The sequence below is a fragment of the Acanthochromis polyacanthus genome, chromosome 1 (genome assembly GCF_021347895.1).
Source record: "Acanthochromis polyacanthus isolate Apoly-LR-REF ecotype Palm Island chromosome 1, KAUST_Apoly_ChrSc, whole genome shotgun sequence".
Taxonomy (NCBI): Eukaryota; Metazoa; Chordata; class Actinopteri; family Pomacentridae; genus Acanthochromis; species Acanthochromis polyacanthus.
Window position 1 is genome coordinate 48,900,983 of NC_067113.1, and position 12,177 is coordinate 48,913,159.

The 12,177-nt window shown below is 39.7% G+C and overlaps 1 protein-coding gene across 1 annotated transcript in view; it reads left to right on the top strand.

Moving 5' to 3' along the window:
• The window catches only part of sfmbt2 (Scm like with four mbt domains 2), a 78,861-nt gene that overhangs the window by 57,698 nt on the left and 8,986 nt on the right, over positions 1 to 12,177 (top strand). Inside the window, 9 exon segments of the mRNA XM_051950308.1 lie at positions 813 to 975; positions 978 to 1,042; positions 2,151 to 2,288; positions 2,396 to 2,426; positions 2,429 to 2,502; positions 2,589 to 2,626; positions 4,178 to 4,245; positions 9,226 to 9,365; positions 9,810 to 9,919. Coding sequence (XP_051806268.1) covers positions 813 to 975; positions 978 to 1,042; positions 2,151 to 2,288; positions 2,396 to 2,426; positions 2,429 to 2,502; positions 2,589 to 2,626; positions 4,178 to 4,245; positions 9,226 to 9,365; positions 9,810 to 9,919 — 827 coding nt within the window.

Here is a 12,177-nt window from a genome sequence, read left to right on the forward strand (position 1 = left end):
AAAAATCATTATTTTCTGTCAGTTCTCACTAGTTCAAAGCTGCAAATTCGAACCGAAAATATTGAAATTTCATCTCGGCTCACTGTCGATCTTTCAAAATGTTGTGACTTTCTCATTTTGTAAGCAGCAGCAGAAATTTAGGGATTTTTTGGGTAACAATGATGGTGAAAGAAGAGAGTTTTTACCCACTTGAGTTTTCAGAACAAGAATTTATGTATTGTTGTTTTTCCAAGCTCACTATTATGTATTTAATGGATTTAACACTTAAAAAATAGCTTTTGTTTTTGTTGCCCAACTTAAAGGGGCACAAAAATTTAAGATTGCACTTTTTGGGAGGCAGATGAAGCATAAGTTAAAGAAGAATGGCTGTAAATTTCCCTGATGCACCTTCATAGTATCTTTCCCAAATTTGTAGTTTACTGGTGGCTTTGAGAGGCATTATGTTATACTAAAAATTACGTATTTATCAGAGCCAGAAACTGTGAGAACAGAAAGAATTGTTGCATTGCCAGCTTTACAACAATTCAGTTGGAACTCCAAACAATCTAAGCCTAAAGTTATATTTATAAAAATCTTTATTTTACATTCATAATTCTGAAATTTTCTCTACTGTCAGCCATGGTTGTCCTGTTTCTGTAGAAGTGCAGGACTTTATTTTTTGAAAATAAAACCACTGTGAGTAAAATGTGACAGAAGCAGTAAACAGCGAGTAACTGCCTGGAGTTCAGTGGATTAACAATAAAAAGATGGATACGCATGTGCTGAAGTTGATTAGAATAATGAGCAACACCATCACTCTGTTTTCTCTCCAGGTCTACAATGAGGTCTACTTCCAGGTAGCTCTGGATGATCTTTCTGTTGAAACTAAGCCACGGTTTGTGGTGTGTCACGCCAACTCGTCTGGCATCCTGCCCGTCCAGTGGAGCCTAAAGAACGGAGCAGGTCTGGAGAGGCCTCCGGGCTACGAGGGCCAGGACTTGACTGGGCCGACTACCTGAAGCAGAGCGGGACTGAAGCAGCTCCGGACGCCTGCTTTCCTGATGTAAGACGGACGATTTTAAAAGGATTGTTCATGTCGCTGAGGCACAAAGGCCATGCAGCTTTTAGCCACAGATGTCAGCTTTAGAATGAGAGCTTGGCATGTCCATAATTAGATCAGTTGGTCAAAATGAAACTGGGCAACCTGACATGAAGTGCTAATGCTCTGCACCTAAGCAAGACCTGGTACAAAGCTCTGCTACAATCGTCTTGAGGGATCTACAAACTCGTGACATGTTCACAAAAAAAATGCCTTGCTTATCGGTTGTGGCAAAATTATGGCCAAAATAATGAGGAAATTCTCACCAACCACAATCAGAAAATGTGCAGAATGATGCAGAATAAAGTGTCTGCTGGAATGTTCTATGCTGGTCAGGAAGAGCAAAACTACACGGACGGGCAATGCCAGAAACATAAACAAAACTTGTGTGTTTTTTGCCTGCATTTTTAAAATGCAATTGAACAATGCAATAAGCACATCTCTGTTTACATATTTTTATATTACATCATTACTTAATAGCTATTTTAACTGGCTGCAGGCACACAGACTATCTGCATATTATTACTAGAGTAAGTAAAGTGAAAATCTACCAGCTAACCATACTAGCCAAAATGAATTATAGATAAGCTAATGGCATTAGCATTAGCAGCATATTAAATGATTTTAACCTTGTTGTTTAATTCAGCAGTTCCCATCCTGACGGTCTTATCAAACAAACCTACTGAAAAATGCCAGTTCTGGGATAATCTAAGTGACACTGAAAGCCTCAAGCATTCTGTATTCTGCATAATTTTCGTGCATTTCCTCCAAAAAATTTTATGGTTTTAGACTAGTATTAATCTGCCACCGTGTTTACTGGACCCATCTGACACAGTGGTAACATGCACCGAGCCTGTAAAACCAGCTGCAGCACCTTGTGTTAAGATCCTCCAAGGAGAACACGAGGGTTAAATCAGTTTCAGCGTCTTGTAATCTGAAGCTGGCTTCAGGTTATCTCAGGTTAGATCACTGTCCTGAATGTAAAATAAACTGCAGCTCTCTCTCCCTCTCTCTCTCTCCCCCTCCTCTACCTGCTTTGGCTGTGTGTGTGTGTTGTGTGTGTGTTTTTCAGACATCGCAGAACAGAGGCTTTGCCAAGGACATGTGGCTAGAGGCGGTGAACCCTCAGCGGCCGGCGGAGGTGTGCGTGGCTCAGATCACACAGGTCAGAGGACGCCTGCTGTGGCTCCGATGGAAGGTAAAGTCATTGGTGTTTGCTGTGGATTAAGTGTCAGAGGACTCCTGCTGTGTCTCAGAGTGTGACAGTTCCCTCTCCCTCCTCTCCCCGCTGTCTACCTGTCTCCAGGTGTGCCGAAGCCCCTGTCAGAGTGCATCGTGGATGTCGAGTCCATGACATCTTCCCTGTCGGCTGGTGCGAGGCCAATGCTTACCCTCTGACCCCTCCGCTCAAAACCTGTCTGTACGTACACGCACAAATAAACACAGGTGAATGCTTCCCAGGGAGTGACGGCGTCACGCTAAGTCTCTCTAATTCTTCTCTGCAGGCCAGAAACAGAAGAAGATAGCGGTGGTCCAGCCTGAGAAACAGTAAGAAAGTTTACCTACAACTTATCGCAGGTGGAGCTTGTAAACGCTGCCAGTAAATTAAATCAACATTCAATAGCACACCTGCTTGTACTAGCTGTAAGAAGAAAAAAACAACTAAATAAGCAGGTGTACAAACAGAAGAACTGCAGATGTCTCCATATAGAGCAGAAGTGTCAAACTCATTTCAGCTCAGGGGCCACTTTCAGCCTAATTTGATCTAAAATCAGCTCATAATAACCGACAAATAGCGACAACTACAAATATTTCCGTTTGTTTTAGTGCAAAAAAAGTACATTCTGAAAATGCTGACATATAAGTAACCATCTTTTTACAAAACATTATGAACACACTGAAATTTCTGAAGAAACATAAGTTAAATGACAACAATATTACACCTTAGTTTATCTATCATTTACACATTATAACTGACAGATTACAGTTTATCTAGAAAGACTCGTGGGCCGGATTGGACCCTCTGGCTGCCCGTTCTTGGCCACGGGCCGTATGTTTGACACACCTGGTATACAGCATAAAGTATCATAGAATGGTATTAAATTGCTCTTCGTATCATGTGGCCTCTGTGAAGTGAGATTAGTTAATTAGCAACTGGGCCTAAAATCAAGAAGCTGGTTCTTTTTTAATATAGCTACATCACCATGGCAACTGACGCTGCTCACCTGCTTCAGAGGATGTTCTGTTCACAGTTATGGATTTAATCAGCGATAAGAAGTGCCACTTTCACTAATTAAGAATGGAAAAATATACATAGTAAAATATCTGTAATATGTAAATTCAACATTTCATTTCACTATTTCTGAGTTTTCTCTACTTCTAGTCATGGTTGTGGCGTTTCCATAGGGGTGAAGGACTTTATATTGTAGTTAGAAATGAGCCCATAGTGAGTAGAAAACACCCAGAAACCTCTCAGTGTTCAGAGGGTTAAATGAGTTAAACAGAAAATGAAACTGAAATAGTGGCCACATGTCTCCGTCAACAGAAATATCTCCGTGACCGAAACACAGCTGTCATCTGTTAATTTTAACACGGCCGGGAGGACAGTTTCATTCATTTATTCTCTGTCCTTTTACCCGTGAGCCAAAATAATTCAGTAAAGGTCTGTTCAGAAACGCTTCAAGGCCTTCTTCTGTCTTTGTCCCACTCCGTCACTCAAAGCCTTTAATTGAAACAGCGGCTTTTTTAGAGCAGAAATTGCTTTTCCCGCGGCGCTGATCGATTTTGTTGACAAATGACATGTTGCACTGTTTGCCTCGGGAGTACTAGCGGGGGGGAACGGTGGTCAGAGAGCCGGTAGAAATATGAGGTCTTCGGCGGCACTTTGTCAGCTCTCTCATCCAACCACTGATTCCATTTCTCACCTTCAGAGGAATCCGTTCATCAATACGCCACCTTCCCCCCCCCCGCTGCTTCCCTCAACACACCTGCCTCTGAATGTTGCAGATTGATCGACCGACTGTTTGGTTTCTCGTTTGATTAGATGAGTTGGATAATTTTATTGATTAGCCTGACTGGACTGATTGCCTCTTCCTGTAGGTTGGCTCCGTCCCAGCCGGTAGAGACGACCCCCGTCAACCACTGCCAGCCCGTCGCCGTGGATTCAGGTAATCAAAAGCCTGTTAATTAACGCTAATGAGCCGCAGTGATGAGGGTTGAGGTGCTCTTCAGATGCTCCTTCACTCATAGACATGATGAATTTGTAATGTTCAGTGGGTGTTTTAAATTCCTCATAATAATTCTACATAAAAAGCCCTTTTCAGAAGAGGAATGTGTCATATTGTTGGCTTTGTTAGTGTGGCTTTATTCAGACAGAAAGCGCCACAGAGCTGTGACTGTTGTCTGTAAATTTGTCATTGAAGGCTTAAATCCATTTGTAAATTGTTGTCTTTCAGCATTTATTAGATATTCTGCCCCACTGCCTCCGTAGCTCCTAAAGTCTAATGATGCACAAATAATAAATGCCAGTTAGGATTGCTTTTGAAGTCCTGTTTGCTAGAATGGGTTTTTCTGTTTGCCGTTACTGAAATTTAAAGAGCAGTGTGATCGATGGCTGATATGATGCCGATATAGTTGTTTTTGCTAATTTAACCATAATATCATAGAGACATAAATGTAATATTTAATAAAAAGAAGACACAGAAATGCCTGGTTAACCCTATGAACACCAAAAACACTTTTGGGTTTAAAGACTTATCTTTTAAAAAAAAAATCACCAAAATTACACTATTTATCTTTGAAGGAAACTTTGTAAACAAGAAAAAATGTCCAACTTTCTGATCTTAAATGAACTATTTATCTGTTATGTGCTGTTTCGTTGGCTAAATTCCCCAAATCACAGGTTAAAATTGTGATAGTTTATCAAAATTTGCCTTTAAGGAATGATAACTGATTACAGATCACAAAGAGAGACGAGCATTTTGTCTGTGTATTCTTCCAACTTTCAGTTTTTGCTCTAATCTTACAACAAAGTGGGAAGTGGCACAGAAAGTGTTCCTGGTTTAGTTCCAAAGAACAAATTAAAATAGCTGCTACAACTAGATAGAAACGTGGCCAGATTTGCACTGTGGCTCATCAAGTTTTATTTCCTCAGTAGTGAAGGTTTATTTTTTACTACACGGGTACATGGGAAGGCTTGCTGTGCTGACTGAATGTTGCTGCACAGGAACTACTTGTTTATCACTGATGCATTTGAGAGATTAAATAATTTCCTGCTATCACGCATCATTGTGGCTGCACAGGGAGGACTCTGTGTCTGTTTGACTTTTTATCAGCTGCGACAAGAAAACTACACCCACAACAGAAAAGTTGAAGCCAGAATTGAAGCATTCGGGGTTTTTTTTCTTTTAAATGTTAAACTGAATCTATTATTTCCACTCTGGACCTTAAAACCTGCCAGCTGGTTTGAAACCTTTGTTATCTTCAAAAAAAGAAATCGCCAGAATCACACTATTTATCAGAGCTTGTAAAACTGTTTAAACAGAGAAAAAAAACATCTGAGTTTCAACTTTCTGATGGTCCTTAAACTAGTCGTGTGTGACATGCTGTTCTGTCAGAAAATCTAAACAAATCTAAGCTTAAAATCACTTTCTTCTACTTGTGGTATTTAAGAATTTGCCAACAGTATTCAGCTTGCTAACACTAGATTCCGTAAAAAAATAAAATTAAATACATGTGTACTTTTAGCAGAACTTTAAAGCCATTAGTCACTCCGCTGCAACCAACAATCACATGATAAAAAATGAAGGACTTTTTGGCTGAACTGGGTTGAACTGCAGGCTGTGCTTACACAGAGCAGAAAGGAGGCAAATTAAAAATGTAACAAACCAAGTATCTTTCCAGTATATTTTGTGTTTTATTCATCAAACCTGTGTGCATGGTGACTCCAGGTTTTCAAATTTGAAAATCAAATAATCCAAAACATTTAACTTCTGTTTTTTCCTTTTTTGTGATGTATGGCATTATCACTTGTATTCACTGCATAAAAGACATTTTTAAGTTCTCTTTACATCTAGTCATGAGTGTTGTGTTTCCATAGAGGTGCAGAACTTCATGTTGCAGTTAAAAAAAAAAGAGCCCACAGTGAGTAAAATATGACAGGAATACAAAACGGTCATAAATTGCTTCCATTATTGCATTGCAGTTAAAATGTCTCTGTATTATTTAAGCCAAATAGGTGACAATTTTATGGAAACATGGATGAAAATATATGAATTATTCAACTTTAACTTTAGAAATAATTCTATATTATGTAAATCTTTCATTCTGGGATGAAAATGAATGCATATGTTGATATTTTTAGTGTCAAATGTGACTTTCACCTTTAGCTTTCTTTGTATGTTGTGCAGTTTTACAATTCAACTGACAGATAAACGCGAGCATATTCTCTGTGGTTGTCGCTTTAAGTGTCTAAAATAACACTTTTTTTTTCTTAAAGCTGTTCTGCTCTAATGGAATCCACTGTAAAGCCGCAGATTCCCCACACTGCAGTAAATGCAGACTGCCAGCACTGGCAGCGGGATTAGATCCAAAAATGTAGGAAACACAGCCAGGTAAACCTGCTTAAATATTATTTAAAGAGCAGTGTGATGCCAGGCGATGTCAGGTGTATTTCTGGATGCATTACAGCAGCCAAACATCAGAGACGAAGCCTCTTACACCAAAATACCACTTCCTTCTCTCACCTCGTCACGTATGCAGCAGCGTTCAGTTTCTGTCTCCAAACAGCATGTATGTTCAAACACAAGGAAAGCATGGGGGTTGTTGTGTGCTGTTTCCAGGAGACCCTTGTCCTCTTTTCCAAACCCCCTGTTTAAAAAAACCACCCTCTCGTTCATGCATATTCATCGGCTCACCTAATTACTATTCACCCCTGGCAGTGCAGTTCCAGGTGCCGGCGGTAGTCAGAGGCTGCAGGAAGGGCGGCGCTCAGTCGACCCTCTGGAAGCCACAGGAGCAGGATGTAGTGGCGACCCAGTTTGACTCTGCATTTACCTATCAGGGGTGAAATGGTCAGAGTCACACATTAATGATAAACTAGAAGAATATGAGAAGAATCAAGCATATGGGCAGTAAAATGGACACGAACAGAACAAAACCTAGAAAATCAAAGCATGAACTTTAAGGAACTTCACATTTTTTACTGGTTTGGTCTGGACAGGAAACAGAGGTCTTTGCACTGATTAGTAGTTAGAAGTATCTGTTGAAAGTTTCTGAGTTATCTCCTTAAAATACAAACACTACCAGTGAAGACCTGAAGTAGATTAGCTCTGTGTTTGACGGTTAAACTGTCAGTAAGCAGAAACTAAAGAGGTTGATCCAAAGTTTAAAAACTGCATATCTACCATAGTAATATAAATTTACCGTTACAGAAACATTTACAATGTTGAGTCATGCTTTCAGGGATATTTTACATACTGGATGTTGTTTTTTTTAATAAGACTTTTAGAAGAGAACGTGATGCTTTGCAGTGATGTGGAACAGAGAAATTACACAAATCAAACTTTTGAAAGCAAACAAATAAAAACACTTTTCATTATTTACATTGAATATAATCCACTGTTTGCAGTCCTCGGTGTATTTTGAAATGTGTTCTGTAGCATCTTATCACATTTACAGACTGCTTTTTCACTGCAGTCTAAAATCCTGTGCTCATGTGGAAACAACACAACCATGACTAGAAGTAGACAGAACTCCAATGTCTTTCTGTGTAATACAAAAATGGGGGAAAAAAAATCTTGTATGTGTTTTACAAAATAAAAAAAAGAATCTACAGCATTTCTTCCCAAGAGCCAACAGATATTACCAGTATTGAGAGGAAAAAATGGATCCACATACCATAGATTTAGCTATTTGACGAGGTTCTTTACATTTTTTTAATCCTTTACAGACAAGAGTCTTTTTTCCATCTAATCTGTATGTCAACTCTGGAAAGATATTTCGCCATGCAGAATGTATCTTTCATCAACTTGCAGACAACTTGCTTCGTATAGTTTATCCAGTACGTTTTATTTTACTCTTCATTTCTTGTCCTCTCTGCTTTGTATAAGCACAGCCTGGAGTTCATCCTAAAAAGTCAAAGATTTTTGTCACAGTCACTTATGGCTTCTCAGTTACCTTGAGGAGCACAAAATGTTCTGTTTTTCACAGGATTTGGTTTCTTTTTAAATAATTTTAACTTTGACAAGCAGAATAAAATGATATTGGTTAAATACATACATTTTATTTTTCCTGACGGAGCCACAAACAACACATGATACATTCATGGCCCATAGGAAAGTAGACAATCAGGTTCTTGTTATTACAACCGTTAAAAAAAGGAAAAAAAAGGGAGCAAACATACAATAAAAACCAACCGGCGGGTTTTAGAGTTTAAACACAGACTCTGAGGCTACTCTTTTTTAAACTTTGTGGATGAGAATACAGAGCTGTAATGCTTTTATTTATTTATTTTTACTTTTCGGCCTGTGTAGTCATCTTGTGTTTCTGTAATAGATGAGATGAAATCCTAACCTAAGAGAGCCACAAACACAAAATCTTAATAATAGATCTCAAGCTATAACACAAACACTGCCGTTCAGAAGTTTGGGGTCAACCAGGCAATTTCATGTTTTCCATGAAAACTCATTTTATTCATGTGCTACCATAATTGCACAACGGTTTTCTAATCATCAATTAGCCTTTCAACACCATTAGCTAACACAATGTAGCATTAGAACACAGGAGTGATGGTTGCTGGAAATGTTCCTCTGTACCCCTATGGAGATATTCCATTAAAAATCAGCCGTTTCCAGCTAAAATAGTCATTTACCACATTAACTATGTCTAGACTGGATTTCTGGTTAATTTAATGTTATCTTCATTGAAAAAAATGCTTTTCTTTCATATATAAGGTCATTTCAAAGTGACTTCAAACGGTAGAGTATGTATTTTTTGTATATACAGACAAAGGAAAAAGAGGAAATAAAAACTTATTTTACACTATTTCTGTACGTCTATGTTTTTACCAGAGTGGATTATTGACTTATGCCAAGTTTATATGTAGCATATAATTGATGTTGCGGTTTATGGTGTTCCTTCTATCCAAGGCTCAGCCAATGGAAGATACTGCTGCTCCAAGATTTTTGTCAACCACCGCTGTTTCTCAGGACCCTACCTCAACAAGGGGCGCATCGCGGAGCTGCCCCAGGCTGTCGGACCCGGAAAATGCACGCTGGTCCTCAAAGAGGTAAGCTGATGTCAGGAGCAGTGGGGGGAGACGTAGAGGAGCAGGTTTAATCAAAGAGCCACACACTTTCAAAGGGAGGGGAGGGCTGACGGAGATTGAAGGAGGGAGGAGGTGAAAGATGGAGGGCGAGACAGCGATGTCTTGTTAACCACCTGCAGTTTCCCAGCAGTGCCTTCATTTTAATGTGAGGAGCTGTCAGTCAAGTGTGTTTACACTTTTACACCGTCACTGCCGCTCAGCAAAACAGCCGCTTAATTTCTCCAGAGACCGTTTGTGCACATGTACATGCACTTTCTCTGTGGGTGTGTTTGAGAATGCAGTTTTGTCCACAATTTGTGATCAGTGTTTATCTTTGTGGTTTTGGATCATGCTTGCGTGCTTACTTCTCGAGAACTGTTCTCTTGAACCGGGAGTTTATTTCTTTTGCTCTGCTCTCGCCTCCAGCTGCTGAGCATGCTGATCAACGCCGCCTACAAGCCTGGACGAGTCCTGAAGGAGCTGCAGGAGCTGGAGGATCAGAGCTGGGACTGCCAAGAGGAGACCCTCAAAGCCAAGTGAGGAGAAAATAGAAAGAAGCGCAGGAGAACATGCACAGGAACAGAACATTTTCTCATTTCACTCCTGTTTCTGGTCATTTTCAAACTCTGAAATCAAAAAATTGGAATTCGATTTCATATTTAAATCCTAATTAATCATCCTTTATCACGTTTCAAATGGTAGAAGTCACTCTAGAGAAGAACCTGGTGTTTTTCCCCCTCTCTCTGTTCCTAAGAGTCCATTTTCAACCCTCCACTGAATTTTTTATGTTATTTTTTTCGTTGCAGTGGTTTGTGTAAGGTCTGCATTTTCATCCACTGCTGGCCGCACGGAACCAAATTATTCCACAGCTTCGGGCAGCGTTCTCTGTGTTTTCTAATCAAAAACTGCTCCCGTTCTCCTGCCTGAAACGAGGAAGAATCAGCCAGTCATAGGTTCCAGTACCTCCGATGGCCTGCGCAGCACAATGATCACATTCATGCACGAGTGTTTTGACAACTCGCCAATGGAGTTACTTTTAATTTTCTGGGGCATCTACCGCCCAGAGAGCCAATTTATTTCTGACTGTGATGCGTAGAAGGTTCAGTACACAGTTCAATTCAATTAATCAACGGGAAAAACTTGACAAATGTACTCGTCAGTATCGCCACGGCAAGACGAGTCGACAGAGAGCACACTTTTCATTAATTCATGGTTTTATTATGACGGGCTGTAATTTCCTTCATATTGTTATTTAAGATTGAGCTTGGTAGGGTCCTGTTGGGGGCCAGTCTCTGGTCATTAGACTCATATGGCTAATAACCACATGGGTCCAAATGAACTCACACTGTGCGGCTTAATTATCATGGGAGAAAAAAAAAAACAGACATGAATCTTAAACATAAACTGTATGTAAAAGATGGACGGTCCATTTGTTTGTGGACCTCAGTTTTGAAACCTTAATTTCTGGCGAACGTTGGGACTGACTTAATAACACGATACATACTCTTACGGCAGCAGCTTCTCAATCACAAAGTAGCCCCACCTTAAAATATTCCCTGCTCTAATATTTGCAGTTTTCAGCTGTTAAAATAAGACGATTTGTTACTTTTCCAATTCAGATCATTGTAAACTTAAAGAAGACATTTCAATAGGCTAACTTTGACTTGAGATGTGAAGTTCTCACAATTTGCTGACCTTTTGTCATGTTAAATACTCCGCCAAGGAACTCGGTGCAGTTATGTGACGATCAGTGGCCGTTTGTCCCTCTGATTGTCTGTCCGTCTGTTTGTCTGTCCTGTGGTACATTACTCAAAAACGGACCAACGGATTTGGATGACATTTTCAGGGAAAGTCAGAAATGGCACAAGGACCAAGTGATTAGATTTTGGCAGTGATGCAGCTTATAGTTTGGATCCACAGATTGGTTAAAGACTTCTGTACCACTGCGAGATAGCGACACAACGTTACTGTAACTATGACAACAAGTGAACACTACATCAGCTGATTTCTGATGATCACATGATTGTGATCCTACTACAAATCCACCACTGCAGACTTATTGGGATTTATCCACTGGAAATGATTCAAAGGACAGCTGATTAAATTGTGGGTGTGTTTCCATTCCCAATAATTCCCGCAGCTCGCTACATATTCAGATCACACCATTCGGTATCCGTACATAACGTACGCATGCATAACACACACCTTCTGTCGGAAATGATGCAACGACTGAGCAGTCTTGGTGGAGTACGGTGATCTCTGAGTGCTTTTCTTATTTATTTGGCTGTCGGATGACGCTTCCTAATTCAATTGCGCTGGTTTTACATTTTTGGACACTTAATTACTTCATGTATAATTTCTCCTACAGCTAGCAATGAGCTTTGGACATGGGTGTTCTTAGTACACATATCTGTGTCTATTAACAACTTCAAAAGAAACTGTTAAATAAATTCTCCTCATCATACAGACAGATCAACGAACCTCTATTCAGATGTTTGAAAATGTCAGTATTAGCTCAATCATGCTGCATTTCTTAATTAGTGTGCTACAATGTCAGATTTAATTAAATCATTTGATTTATTTTCTACCAGGAGTACAACTGTGGTTATTTTAGAAATTGGTTCATTTGAGGAATCTTTTAGTAAAATAACTAATTAGTTATTTAATTTGCAAAGAAAATGACAATCTTTATAAGATCCCTCGTTCACGTCCCGACCTTTCTGGGATCTTTCTGCGTGGAGTTTGCATGTTCTCCCTGTGCATGCGTGGGTTTTCTCCGGGTACTCCAGCTTCC